The 15,309-nt window shown below is 38.4% G+C and overlaps 1 protein-coding gene across 1 annotated transcript in view; it reads right to left on the bottom strand.

Moving 5' to 3' along the window:
• LOC139949900 (adenylate cyclase type 3-like) overlaps positions 1-15,309 on the bottom strand; it is a 75,510-nt gene that overhangs the window by 14,649 nt on the left and 45,552 nt on the right. Inside the window, exons 5-10 of the mRNA XM_071948471.1 lie at positions 14,265-14,392; positions 12,184-12,342; positions 8,640-8,784; positions 4,835-4,918; positions 2,441-2,559; positions 1,113-1,274 (exon numbers count right to left, since the gene is read on the bottom strand). Of these exons, the coding sequence (XP_071804572.1) occupies positions 1,113-1,274; positions 2,441-2,559; positions 4,835-4,918; positions 8,640-8,784; positions 12,184-12,342; positions 14,265-14,392 (797 nt within the window). The remainder of the gene's footprint in view (positions 1-1,112; positions 1,275-2,440; positions 2,560-4,834; positions 4,919-8,639; positions 8,785-12,183; positions 12,343-14,264; positions 14,393-15,309) is intronic.

The raw sequence follows: 15,309 nt of genomic DNA, 5'->3' as shown, positions 1-15,309 counted from the left end.
TCTCGCTCCAGAGATGACGGACCTACGACTTTGCCCAAGGTATCAATTTGTCGCTCCCTTGGACTTGACATTGTCCACTAATGGTCAGTCGGAAGAGGTGAATTTCAGGCATTTGACAGATAGTGCTTCTACGCGAGTTGGTTGGCTATACCGAGCTCGGAAGTTATTACCTCCAATTGCTACTCTGTTCTTGTATATAAAACAATGTCCCCCTAATGGATTATTGCTGCTACAACCGGAGATTATTTCCCCCGTGTGGGAAATTAGCATGGGCTGGGGGGAGGATGCTTCAAAAGAGGGCGCTATAGGAAGTAGTTCGTACACAGTTCGGCTTGTGGGGGACAGAATCTCCTGCCACACCGGACATTCTGATTGTCATTGTACCTTGTTGCATAGAGCGCAGAAGCGTTTTGTTAGTCTAGTTTGCGAAACGTTCGGATCGACATTACAACATCTTTCCCATTTTAGAGCGTAAGCCAGCCTCTGTCTTTTTTTAAGTATATATTGAATGGTGATGTGTCATTAGTGTGTCCTATCTCGGTGTTTGAGCACGAAACCATTTTTTTTTAAAAACCCATACACTATTTTTTGATGAGATGTAAAACACAAAGCGACTCTATTTTAAAAATTAACTTGATTTAATAGAACACAGCGACAAAAAACTGCTGGAACGTCTCGTTGACGTTTCGACTACCCACGCAATCTGGTGGGGACTGAGTAAACAATCCAGTTTGATGTGAGTTTCGAATAGGGTTTATTGAAAAGCTTCCTGGAATCACGGTTACAGTTCTTCTCTTACAAACTACGTACTTTTAGTTTCACTAGTCTTCATCGATTGGTGGCGCTGTTTAACATTACAGGCACTGTGTATTGGTCTGGCAGGTAATGTCCACACAGTGCAATTAGTGTTTAAGGGATCCCATAATACTACGTCGAAGTCTGTTAGTTTTAGTCTGTAGCAAAACATTGAAATGTTACAAATTGCTTTCTTCAACTCCAACACACATGCCCTATAAACTATTGAGAAGCTGCAGATTGTGCAGGTCACAATTCAATCCATTTCCCCGAATGTCTATTTAATGTATGAAAACTTCAAACGATTTGAACCTCACCTCGGTAGAACAGCTAGCTGTACGCAGAAACTAAAGAACATGACCAGCACAGCGCACCAGATGCCTACCGGGCTCTGGCGCTCCTTCTCCCGGTGGAAAGTGTCTTCGAGTGTCTTGTCTCGAAACCGGAGAGTCAAACGCTGCATGCCACTTGCGCTGGCTCTGTATCGGTAGAAGAAAACAACATCAATGTTGCGCTTCAATTAACGACACTGGACACCTTTGGCAACTGTCAAAGACCAGTATTCTCACTTGGTGTATCCCAACATGCATGAAATAATAAATCTGTGAAAATATGGACTCGTTTGGTCATAGAAATTTAAAGAGATTTGTGTGCTTTTAGATGCCTAAAAAGGCTTCAGTCCTGAAGACTTTAAATAGTTGAGTAAAATCTACCTCTTTCTCAAAAACTATATAGTATAAGGATCATTTTTTTTATATAAAGTTTTATACTATCACCAGCTCTCCATTGATTGTTACCAAGTCAGTTAATATGCTGAAATTTCTTTGAGTAATTACCAATAGTGTCCAGTGCCTTTAAGACTGGAGGCCGTTCACAGTTGGGTTTTTATAAAAAATAATAGTGTCACAGCCCACGACCCTCGTATTGTAATAGCTTCATCCCCTATATCCGCAGGTGGTGTATGAATAAAGAATAGCAATCTGAAAGCAATGAATCTAATTAAAAGGACTCGACTTGAGGCTGCGTCCGAATCGGCGGCTACAGATATAAAGCTATGTCTAAATAAATCGTACGCGTCATTGTCCATTAGCCTTTTTGAGATATGGTGGACACTATAGGAGTACACTGTTTGATGGGTGTATACATACAAATCTTCCAAAAGCAAATAGTGTTGTAGTATTGTGTCCACCATTCCTCAAAAAGGCTTACTAAAGTATAGTATGTCTGTCCTTTCTCTATGGTATGTCCTAGAACCATTTGACAAGTAGGGGCCTTAGTTTTAATTTGGTAGTTTTTATATGAATCCATCGTTTGTGTATTGCTTTCACTTGCCATCTTTTGTTTTATTTTTCACAACAATTTAAGAGTGTGTAATGTATAGTATATAAATGTCGACCTATTTATGAGCTAGGTCTGGGAGGCCACATCTTTTTTGATGACACAACAACATCTTTTGCCCCTCCTGGACGGCCTGTGCTTGCATTGAAAAAAAAAGGTGATTTGTAGCGTTCAAACACACATTAATAATATAAACATGTTGAAGGTTATTCATGTAAAACAAACTTATGCTTAGAAATGTGCTGGAAATCTAAACATTGTTTTCTAGATTGATACGTTTAACGTAAATAGTTGCGTAGATACTTACGCATCGTTTTCTCTCTCAATGATGGCTTCGTATAGTTTCCGATGCGTAATGCCTTCCTCTGGTGTTTCTTCATGGTTTTTGTCGTCAAATGTCACAGCCTTGCAATTGGCATTGTCCTCCTACGAGACAGAATCAAATACAAATATTCAAATTGATTTACTAATAAAAGTGGCTTCCTTTATAATAGCGCTTCAACAGAAAGTATTTTTCACAAAGATTTCACAAAGAGTTAAGACTAGTCTCATCTCTAGTTAGGACGAGTTACTCGTCCTAACTTAGGACGAGCCATACGTTTTTCATATCTCCTAGAATTAGTCCTAAGCTAGGACTAGTCCTAACTCAATGTGAAATCGATCCCAGCTCCTTTAACATAGCACAATGTAATGGTATACAATGTGCTGTGGCGCAATATACTGCCAATTAAACTACGAACACCGGGGTGAAAAAACACACGGGACCGACGACTTAACGTCCCATTCGAAGGGCAAATCATCGTGGTCTTGCTTGTGGTCAGAAACACCATGCACAGCTTGAGCCGAAGTGTCATTTTAGTCGTAAGGCAGTTGACACATCCTAACTATGTTGTGTTGCTCTTTTGCATGCCAGGTAATTAATTTACATATCTCTAGACTATAAAAACTTATCGGCTGATTACATTCTGGTTATAATCACATTTTGAACAAAATAACCACAGTTACTTGCATCTCCTAAAAAACAATTTAAGGCAAATATTTGTGATTTGTTACGTCAGCAGCTTTTTGTATTACTTATAAAAGCAGAAGGCCGAGTAATATTTAACCGGTTTCTATTACCAAGGCAGGTGTTTTGGCATCACGTATTTACCTTTCATTTCCCGGATGAATTATCATACACTATTAATCATTATAGAACAATCAAATACATAAACATCAGCCTTTATAATCATGGTTGGTAGTCTACTCCGGGTTCGGGAAAACAGTAATCTGTCATCATGACGATGGTAATGAGAGCAGAGCTCATTTCCATGTCTCTGCTTACACTGGACAACAACAACGATAACGATATCGCCAGCGACATTGACAGTGACAACACGAATATAGCGACAGAGACAGCACAATGACAACGTCACTGACATCGACAGCAACAGCGACCTCGACGGGGATAGCGAAAACAAGAATAAAGCGACGGTGAAAATGACAACGTCACTGACATCGACAGCGAAAGCGACAACAATAACAACAGCAAGAGCGACAATGACAACGACAGTGTAAACGATAGCGACAACGACAATGACAACGAAAACGAGAACGATAGGAACAGAGCTTGGGACAGTGACAGCAGCAGCGCCGCCGCCAACAACAACGACGACGACGACGACGACGACGACGACGACGGCGACGGCGGCGGCGGCAGCGGCGGCGGCAGCAGCAGCAGCAGCAGCAACAACAACAACAACAACAACATACAAACACAGACAAACCGAACATCCGAGAAACACTAACCCCTTATTCAGGAGACTAACCAAGGCCTCTTTCGTTTCACTATACATAGATAATTATATGTCGCCCCTGCATAGTCTGCTAATATCCACATCTCACTACTCTTTACAAAGTGCCCCCTGTCCATTCTGATCACGAGTCAAATTAAACCAAGCTTTCCATGCCTTTAGTAAATCCATTACCGGCCGTAATTAAGGAGACGTCGGGGGAGTGTTGGGGGGGGGGGGGGTGGAGACGAGAGTGGCATCATGGTATGTATACAATAGGAGGTACACCATAGAACCTCGCTTAATTAATAGTTCAATTTCGGATGGTTTACTTTAGGCTAAGCGTGCACGCAGTGTTTCATCGGCTGTATAACAAGCGAGGCTTGCAGTTTGCGATGTCTTTAAAGGGAAGAAATACGTTAAACAATAATATTAATAACATAAATTTTTTAAAGAGCCTTATGCCAGGCATCACTGCACTTAACACGAATAAAAACAATGGTTTAAAAAGCAACACTAAAATATAGAAACGGCAATTTAAAAAGCACAAGAAAGATAAAAAGTGTAAAAAAACTACTACATCAAACCATCAGGAGCAAAACGTTATAAATACTAGAAGTGAGAGTATGGTTATCATTCTTAAAATAAAAGGGACATATTGCCTTGGATCGAGCGAGTTGGTCTATACCAAATACGTTTGTAACCGTTTGTCATGAAGTGCATTATGGTTTAAATGATACTTTAAAAGTTGAATACTATAATAATTCACATAAATACGCCTCGAAATTGCATGGTTCTCCTTTTACTCGGCGAAGTAACAAGGGCGGACCTTTTTGAGTCAAACAATTCGACTCCACAAATTAATTGGCTTGCCGTGTTCGTTCGCGACGTAATGGAAAAAATACAAACATACAGCTTAATGCTTTTACCTTTTCGTCTCCGCTGTCAGTTGTGGATTTTTTAGTCGTAGAACAATCGTCGGATAGGAGAATGGAATTGAAGGCTGCGGATTTCTGTAAATTAAACACATTTGTAGCTTAGGTAAACAACTCAAAGCCGTACATTACAGTTCTGAAATATTAAAGAGGGGCCCCAAGATCGAAATCAGTTTTGCTATTGTTTTTCTGACAGGTTCCTTACGAAACCTTTTCCCTCTTTTGCATTTAGAGAGTACTACGCCAAAAATGTCAGTTCATTCCTAAATGATGATGATACCAAATCAAAATTGCATTGAATTTCACCATCAGGCTGGCAAAAGATTCTTCTTTGGATTATACAAACCTAATTAGGCTATAGTTGACGTCCGTTAATGTATTTCAAGTTTTGCTCTTAAATACAGAGGATATTGCTGTTTACTCAAAATACTTTGTTTTCTTCATAAAAACTTACTTGGTAACAAGCAATGGAAAGCTTTTGATAGTAATCAAAACTTTGTTGAGAACGCCCCCCCCCCTGAAGTAACGTAGTTTTTGAACAAGAGGTAATGTCCCACTTGAATATGATACCTCAGCTGTGAGGTCTCGAATTCAAGGCATCCGAAATATCACTTGTGCAACAAGGGTGTTTTTCCTTCCATTATTCTCTCGCAACTTCGACGACCAATAAATTAAGCAAAAACTTTCCACATGTTTGTTCTTGAATGCAAATGTTGAGATACACCAAGTGAGAATACTGATCTCTGACATTTTTAGCAAACGTGTCCAGTGCCCTAAGATTTACATAAAAACAATTTTAACGTGAGGTTATAGAGACTTGGAACTTTGTTCACACTATAAATAAGGACTATATCTATTGGAAAAACGAGTGCCTAATACAAACTTAACATGACCTTGAAGCCCCTAATGGTAAACCAACTGATAGCGATACATAAACCAACTGGTGTGAAAAACACTTGGAAATTGGTCGCCTGGAAATAAATCACCGACCCAACAAATTCAAGACAAAGTGGGAGGAAAATCAATATCTTTCTCTTACAAAATATGGATTTTTTTTTTCTTTCTTTTTTCGCTCAATTGAACAACTTAACTAAAACACACTGAAGATATCACATCTCAGTCCAAGAAGCGGGGGCTGTCGAAACAGATGTATGGCTAAGTACTCATTCAAGCACAAGATTTTCACAAGCGTTAGCAAAGTTAGTGGCGCAGTGTGACTCAAGTGTGACACCATTTCAAAAACTATTTTGCATAAAATCATGTAAACAACATTAGCATTCATCAGGAATACCAATGAAGACTAATACATCAAGTTTTAGCTGGTAATTTTTGTGTTTTGGCTTAGGTTGATGTTTACCAGGTAAAACAAAATCATATATACTTTGTATCAAGCCCCTTTTAAACATGGTTTATTGGTAATTGTCAAAGACCAGTCTTCTCACTTGCTGTATCTCAACATATGCACAAAATAACAAACCTGTGAACATTTGAGCTCAATGGGTCGCCAAAGTTGCGAGATAATAATGAACGAAAAAACACCCTTGTCACACGAAGTTGTTTGTCTTCAGATGCTTGATTTCGAGACCTCAAATTCCAAATCTGAGGTCTCGGAATCAAATTCGTGGGAAATTACTTCTCGAAAACTATGTCACTTCAGAGGGAGCTGTTTCTCACAATGTTTTATACTATCCACCTCGCCCCGTTACTCGTTACCAAGACAGGTTTTATGATAATAATTACTTTGAGTAATTACCAAAAGTGTCCACTGCCTTTAAATGCCCCTATGAGGACCACACAAACCCATTCCCAGAGGATGGGCAAGCTTTACATATTCAGTGTGGAATTGAGAGCAAATATAGGTCCACACTATAGCGACATTGACAACTCGCGTTTCGTACATGAATTTCATGGTTTTTCTTGGCCCTTTCGAAACATTGGCTACAGGCGGGTGCAGAATAGTTAAGCTCTTTTTCGAAACACCATGCTAAATGTACATTGTTCTAGAATGATGGAGCCGGAAGCAGAGCTGGAAACCCAAGCCTGTGTTTGGAAAAAAAAGTCTGTGAGTTCCGGGCCCTTTTCTCTTCGAATTACATTTGGTTGCCATTATTATTAGTTTCCACACATGGGCCAAATTTCATAACGCATGTAAGCATACAAACTTGCCCATAGAAACTGCTTATCATCTTAAATTCCATTGAAGGCACTGTACACGTTTGGTAGTTCTCAAAGACCAGTATTCTCACTTGGTGTATTACAACAAATGCATAAAAAACAAACCTGTGAAAACTTTGGCATAATTGGTCATCGAAGTTGCGAGAAAATGATGAAAGAAAAAGCACCTTTGTTGGACGAATTTTTGTGCTTTGTGTTAAGGAATAAAACACTTTTAGCTGGAAGTTTTTTTAATTTTATATTTTAGTGAGAAATTACCCCTTTCTCAAAAACTACGTTACTACGTAGGGAGTCGTTTTCCACAATGTTTTATAATATCAACAGCTCTCAAATACTCGTTACCGAGTCAGTTTTGAAGTTAATATTTGTTTTGAGTAATTACCAAACGTGCACGTTCCCTTTAACTGTACATTATTACAACCGATGTCACACTCATTTCCGTCTCAAGCAGTTTTGTGTAGTTAACAGCTTTATGAAAATGGACCCTGGTAATAACACTAATGGAAATGAAGTGTATTCTTTATCACACCATTGCTATAAGCCTGTCAGCTTAGAACATTTGTCAGAATTAATCATGCTCTATTCACTCTACCCGCCCTGAAGCAATAAGTGTGAGGTTTCGCCAAAGAATTAGAATTCTACCTCCGTGGTTTCATGTAGTGTTTTATCTCCATCTGGGTTAATCAGAGCTGTTCCATATCGGTCATGCAAACTTTAATAAGCGCACACCTTAAGTTGTTATTTAAAGTAACCTGTCAGGTCTTAAAAGGGAGAGTCAACTGATTAAGCGATAGTTTCATCAGAGGAGGCACGCCATTGTATTGATGAGAAGGGGTGTCATGGCAACAAAACTGTCTTTTACAGTAGACTTAAATCCTCATTTTATGGTTTGGCTTGGAGCGGTTCTGCAGAGTAGACTTAATTTGCTGTCTGTATTGTATCGTGGTTTATGTGTGCATTTGGCGACTGTCGTTTTTTTGTTTTTTTTGTTTTTTTTGCAGGTTTGACCAGCATTTTGCATCGGAGACCTTTAAAGCAGGGACACGTTTGGTATTTTGTCAGAGACTAAAATTCCCACCTAGTGTCTCCCAACATCATGCATAAAATAGCAGACTCGGATTGATGATACCCAAGCCTACATCCGCATGGACTGTAAAAAGGGGGTAACCCTTTTTCAGCCCTAGGAGAAGGTGGCAACGGCCTCTGGAAACAAAAACATACTTGTAGCCCTGGCCTTCAGGTCTTGTGTGTCTGGCGACTTGCATAAAAAATAGAAGAAAAAAGAAACTGTGGACCTTTTGACTCAATCGGTCATCGAAGTTGCAAACGAATAAGGGGAAGCCGTTTCTCACAGTGTGTTTTTACTATCAACAGCTCTCCATTGCTCGTTACCAACTAAGTTTGTTATGCCCACAATTATTTTGAGAACTTACCAATATGAGTGTCCAGTGCCTTCAAAGGTATGGCTAGGTTTTTCAATGAAATACTGATATGTATAGGCCACGTTATAAAGAAATAATCTCATGAGTAAACACCAGCTTGATAAAGTGTCAACTTGAGAAACACAGAAAAGAAAATCATTTGAAAAATGGCGCCACCATGAAACAAAAAAGTTATTCATTACCTGGGCAACGTCCTTGTTGACTTTAATCAGATAGGTCTTGATCCCTCTGTCCTTTATATAGTCATTACGTGTTTCTCCCTCACCGGGCTCTATATCAAATTCACCGCTCAGACATTGATATGTGTCCTGGGAGATATGTACACGACTGTAAGCGACCAAAACAAAAATATATTTATTGATGAAATAAATATTATTCGACAAAGTAAAATAAAATTACAGAACTGTTAATGGTAAACAAGAATACAATTCAAACCAAGAATAGATATTGACCTTTCAATTGGATTTTTTAATTGAATTATAGCTTATTGGAAGAAGCGGGATGAGAAATCAACCATTCCGTAATTGCCAATTGAACAATATTCCTATATATAGGACTCAATCTAAATCCGTATTCATATCTATCTTTGGAACCTTATCTGGTGGTATGCCGCTTTATGAACACAATAACAAAAAAATGTATATAATATACAGTTTTCGCGTTTTATATTACATTGGCTATTGTTGTCCTTCAAAACAAAGCTTATACTGTTTAATTCATCTTCTCCTTGAGAAAACTTGGACATAAAGGTTAGCTTTCCCCCCTCACAAATGCCAGGAGCTTTTCGGCAGAAAACTGATTCAGCAAGATGGAGAACAAACAAGCGAAATAAAACGAAAGAAAAACCACACTGGATATAGAAGTTCATCCCAAATAGTAATCTTGCCCCGTTACTATTAACTTTGGATTTCGTATTCTGAATTCTGCTATTCTTCAAACTAACCGTTCTGCATGGATGAAGAGGCTTTTCGATACAGGAATAGACAATCTAAATTTAAAATAACTCTTCCTCTACGTTTGGTTTGCCTGTTCCCCTACAAATTGACGAAGGGCCTATTATTAAAGCTTTATCAGATGGCCAAAAGACCCCCCCCCCATCCTACAATGAACTCTTAACTTTCCCCTGAATACTGGCCATCAATTTCTTACGCAAACAGGTACAGGGCACGCAAAAGCGAAATGAACGTATCAAAAGTACCAATGAACGTATCAAAAGTACGTCTTCCTTTTCAATCTGATTGTATAAGGGGGCCTTTCTTCTATTTCCTCACGCCCACCCCCCCCCCCCCAACCTACCGACAACTGACTTTGAATCTTACCCCGGAGACAGCAATTGTATTATTCTGCGCACGCAACAATGGATAAGTTAACTGTTAAGGCAGAATACTATATAATTTACTTCACACTTTTGATATTCACCTCATCGGGGGTAATTTCCTTTTATTTTTTTAAGCCAACCCTCTGCAATTGACTCTGGATCTTCCCCCGGAACAAGCCTTTTCAATACTGCGCACACACAAGCCAAATGTCAACCTTTACTTCAAAAGACCATCTCATTTTTCAATTTGACCTGCAGCTCCTCGGGGGAAGTTTCTTCCGTTCCCTGTGCCCCGCCCCACACCAACGGTGGAATTGACGATATATTTTTTCCCCTGATGAATATAATTTATTTTTATAATACTACGCAAGCAATTAATGAAAAATTGACAACGTTTCCATCAGAAGACCGTCTCCCTTTTCAATTTGACATTCAGCTCCTCTGCTCCTCTTAGTAATTAACTCTGAAAGCCTTTTGTATAATATTGCACAAACAAAAGCCATAATTTACTGACAACCTTTATATATATATATTGTTATGTTTTTTTGTTTTTTTACCTCAAGCTCATAAGCGGAAAATTTCCTCTGTATCCTCCCAATCATTGAATCTTGATTTGTTTTAATTTTTTTTTTTAATAGTCTTGAACCAGCCGCCGTTTTAAAGGGAAGGTACACGCTTGGTAATTACTAAAAACAAATATTAACTTAAAAACTGACTCGGTAACGAGCATTAGGGAGCTGTTGATAGTATAAAACATTGTGCGAAACGGCTCCCTCTGAAGTAGTATAGATTTTGAATTAGAGGTAATTTCTCAATTAAATAATAAAATACTTCTAGCTAGAAGTCCTTTATTCCCATCTGAAAGCACATAAATTCGTCCAACAAGAGTGATTTTTCTTTCATCGTTTTCATCAACTCCGATGACAAATTGAGCTAAAATTTTCACAGGTTTGTTATTTTATGCATTTGTTGAGAGACACTAAGTGAGAACACTGGTCTTTGACAATTACCAATAGTGTACCTTCCCTTTAATATAAATAATGCGCAAGCAAACGCCGGCCTTAGTATCAGGAGAGGATCTCCCATTTTACATTTTGACCTCCAACTCCTCAGGGGAAGTTTCTGTTCTGTCCCCTTTTAGACCTTTAGTGCAAGCAAAAGTGAAATTTACAATATTTATTGGTTTTCAGCTTCCAAGGGGCAATTTATTCCGAAACCCTTTTCTTTATTTTCAAGTTTGTATACATTTTATGCCATTTGTTGGCTTAGTCTGGAGGGCAAATCGCATTGAGTACAGTTTTTTTTTTTTTTTTTTATTAATTTACCTTTTGGACGGGCCCTTTCATAATTTATGTTCGAAGTTCTAAAACATAAAAAAACCCAGCCAGGGTAAATATTAGATGATTAGACAATAATTTCTCTATTGGATGGACAGATCGTAGATTGGCCTTTATGATTTCATGCTAGAAGAGATTCGTGATGAGCACTTAGCGTAAATGGCAACAAAAGCTATAAAAAAGCTCTCTATGATTGGAGTAGATTTACGAGTTTGTTCAAATACGAGCATTGTTTACTCAATAATGGCATTAAACCTTACGCAAATATACAAATACTATTCTCTAATCCGAAATAGTTTGGCTAATAGTAAGTTCTTTAGAAAATTATAATATCTATGGGGACAATACAGCAAACCAAGGATTCAAGTATCCGTTTTTTGTTTGCATTGCAGTGCACGAAAACGTGCTAATACTTCTTAAAATTGCTGCGTCTGTTGAGTTCTGCGTTTGAATGTAGGGTCAATTTCGGTATAACCGTGACAACATTATTGGTGTTAATCGAGCTTAAGCAGTGTAAACATGCGTACATCTGACATAGCTACGATACCCAGTAGAAAACAAATTGGAATGTTTTACTGATTGGAAATAAAGGGACATGCCACATGAGGCATACAAGGCAAGTTCAAGGCAATCTCCTAGAAGAGAATCCATTCACATATGAAAGTTCTTATACATTTATTGGGATCGTAATACAATGTTTAAAAAATTACTCACGTCCTCCCAAAGTGGTCCCATAGCATGCAATCGCTGGTTCAAGCAAGTTGCCTCGGGTGACAAGACCTTAACAACTACAAGAGTTGATATTGCAAATTGCTGTGACATTGATGATATCTGTCATTTATCTATTATAGCTCTTCCCCCCAACTGTTGCACATCATTTCATTATTTGAACTCCAAAACATATACCACGGCAACGAAAAGAAACAATACCGATTCGGGATCGAATAATGGATAACCGATTGCAAATATGGGAAGAAGTTGCTCATATTATGACAAGGTCCTTACACTGCAAAACCATTCATGAATATGTAAATAAAGTAATGAATACATGAATACATTAGACATAATTACCCCGGGATGCCGCCAGATTCCATGTTATTCGCCAGCACAACCGCAGTGCTCCAAACATCAAACTGCCATCTCTGCTGACCCATGACCCCGGCTAGTACGGCTCCGGTGTGGATCCCGACTCGCATATCCACGCCAGACTGTGTCTTCTCCCGAACAGCCCTGTAAAAGTAAGACACGAAATGAATAGATGGTAAGACGCTGCTCTAGAATAAACCATTTTTGTGTTAGATTTGAATATCGTCTGGTACATTGACGTGCTCGATCACAAGGTACCACTTAAACTTTGAATTCATTAAACTAAAGAGACAGTTGCCAAGTCACATGAATCGGGGCAAGCTTTTGCTTAGTTACGTAAGAGACGGTAAACACCCAAACACCATTCTGAAAGAACGCGTGTGGCACAATGGTACAAGGGTTTGCTCATCTGGAGGTTGCTGTACAAAAGCTTGCCCCGAACCATTGACAAAGCAATTGTTCTTTTTTTGTATAGTCTAGGAATTCAAATGTAAGCGGTACGGTGACTAAGCAAGTCATCGTACCAGGCATTTTTAAAATCTAACTTGCAAAATGGCTTCTTGCAAATGTCTTTGGTTCGAATCCCACCCGATTAATATGCCTGTGTTTTGTTTTTCACAGAGCTCGAGAAGGTACTGATAAGTAAAACAGTACAAACACACATCGGTGTATTTAGGGTAAAACCGAAATTAATGTTCTGTATCCCCGATGCAAATTTCCATCCACATAAATGAAGTCAAAAATCAGATTAAAACATCCATGAAAATAGCCAAACAAAATAAAATCACTGCGCGAAAATAGCCATACAAACTGCATTGAATAACAATCACAGTGCTATAACAAGCAGCAAGGACAGCATAACAGTAATAACTTAATAAGGAATGAAGGATATCGGTTCTATCCGACCGGGAATTCGTTGATGTCTCCTTCATCAATATTGAATCACGACGCGCTACAGACGTATTCTCCCGGTGATCAAATTAGGTCGGTCATGACTGGCTATCGGGAGAATAGGGGTAGACGTGTTTTGATATTGTGAAGTAAAAATTCAAATATCAAGAGGGAACTTCGAAGTCGGGAGCATTATACGTGGTTTCCCGATACATCCGAGTGTATTGAATCTGCAATTCATTGAATGATTTCCTTATGAATCATAACATAGGTTGTGGAAAGAAGTTTCACATATTTATATTTCAATTCAAATAAAATCAAATAAGGTTCTATAGTTTGAGACAGTCCAGTCTAGACGAGGTCATTGAGGGAAGCTTCTTCCTAACACTAAATCGGTTGCAGTACACTCGCTGTTAAAACATAGGATTTGAACTGCCTCTAGCTACCGGGCAGTCTCGGTGGTCTAGTTGGTAAGACACTGCTCGAGAATTGCGGGGGTTGTGGGTTCGAGTCCCACCCGAACATGCCAGTGATTTATTTTATTTTCACACAACTCGGGTCAGAACCGAGTAAACAATGCTAACACACATCGGTGTACATGGGTAAAAAACAAAATTAATATTCTTTATCCCCGTTGCAAATTTAACATCTATTATAAAACAACCACATTCAAATCATTGCAATCATTGGTATCACGAACACCATTATCATCAGCAAGATGTGCACACTAACATGTTATAGGGATGGTGTAGCTTCTTCGAACGAAGCCTCAATAGACAAATCATTTTTAATCATCGAAATCACGAGCCTCTCTGATTATCATGATCTTCCACAAAATCAAATTATTCGACAACACTGCAAAGCCCTTCATTGTTGTCGACCATCAAACTTGTTTACCATTAGAAATGAAGTTTACACTATCGTCATAATGGCCTCGTCTAGGCTGATTTTTTCCACTCTAATAATTTAACGAATATCATTAAAGGCAGTGGACACTATTGGTAATTACTTAAAATAACTATTAGCATAAATCTTACTTGGTAACGAGTAATGGGGAGAGGTTGGTTATTTTATGCATATGTTGAGATATAGCAAGTGCGAAGACTGGTCTTTGACAATTACCAATAGTGTCGACTGGCTTTAACCATAAATGAAGTATTGATTGTATAACTCACGCTATTGCAACCACCATATCTAGACCCATCTGTACACAGCATGCAGCGTGATCAGCTCGCTGTTCTGGCACTCCGCATATGCAGTAGTAACAATCGCCAAGAATCTTAATCCGTAACTGGTGGTGCTTCTGCAAAAAGAAACAAAATGAGAGCAAAACAAAAATATATTTGTTGTGTTTAATTGTTCGTTTTTTTTGACAATCTCCAAAAATGTGTTGTTATCTTTTGGTAGATTAAAGTGTTTGGCAATGCATGGATCTCCAGTCAATGTGAATAGCGGAGTGTATAAGTTTCAGCTTCAAAGGTTGTCAAGTGTTTGCGAAAATAAAATGTGGAAATAACAGAGCAATGTTTTTAGGAAAATCGCGTAAATCCTTCGTAAGCCTACATGCTAAAATCATGTGTGTCTCCTCAGACGAAAATTAATTTCGTGATATGTTGTGTACTCTCAAAAATAACAGCACCTCTGCAATGAACTGTTTCGGGGAATACTTCTACCATCTTTATATTTAAACCACAGTTTAATGCAAATAACTGTGGACATTGTGTTTTGTGTCGCAAAAAAACACCTTAAAAGTACTACACAGTCAAGGAAGAGCTATAGACAAACGGCTTAATAACAAAAGCAAAACTGAATTCGAGGAAGTGTCGAAATAATAACCATAAAGCTGACATGTATAAATATTATTGTCATAGTGGTTCTGTTCATCTATATTCAAAATACATAATAAAAAAATACAAAAATACTCCAGACGACCAAACATTTCAAAATTAGTGAAGTGCATGACCTGTGCAACAACGTTGGTACGATTGTTATCAAATTTGGCTTGAAGTCTTTTTCGTTCATAAGTTGAATTTGAAATATTCAGACTATAGGGACATTTGATAAGTCAAGTGGCTCGTTGCAACCTTTTGTGTAGCAATACGCCATTTGCGAATTATATTTGAGTACTGTCTGGTATACATAACGTCCTGCTTTATAATCATAAGTTTAATTTGAATTCCTCTTTCTATAGAAACAGTTGATTAAAAAAAGGCTTTTTGT

The sequence above is a fragment of the Asterias amurensis genome, chromosome 17 (assembly GCF_032118995.1).
Source record: "Asterias amurensis chromosome 17, ASM3211899v1".
NCBI lineage: Eukaryota > Metazoa > Echinodermata > Asteroidea > Forcipulatida > Asteriidae > Asterias > Asterias amurensis.
This window is presented reverse-complemented; position numbering and strand designations above follow the sequence as displayed.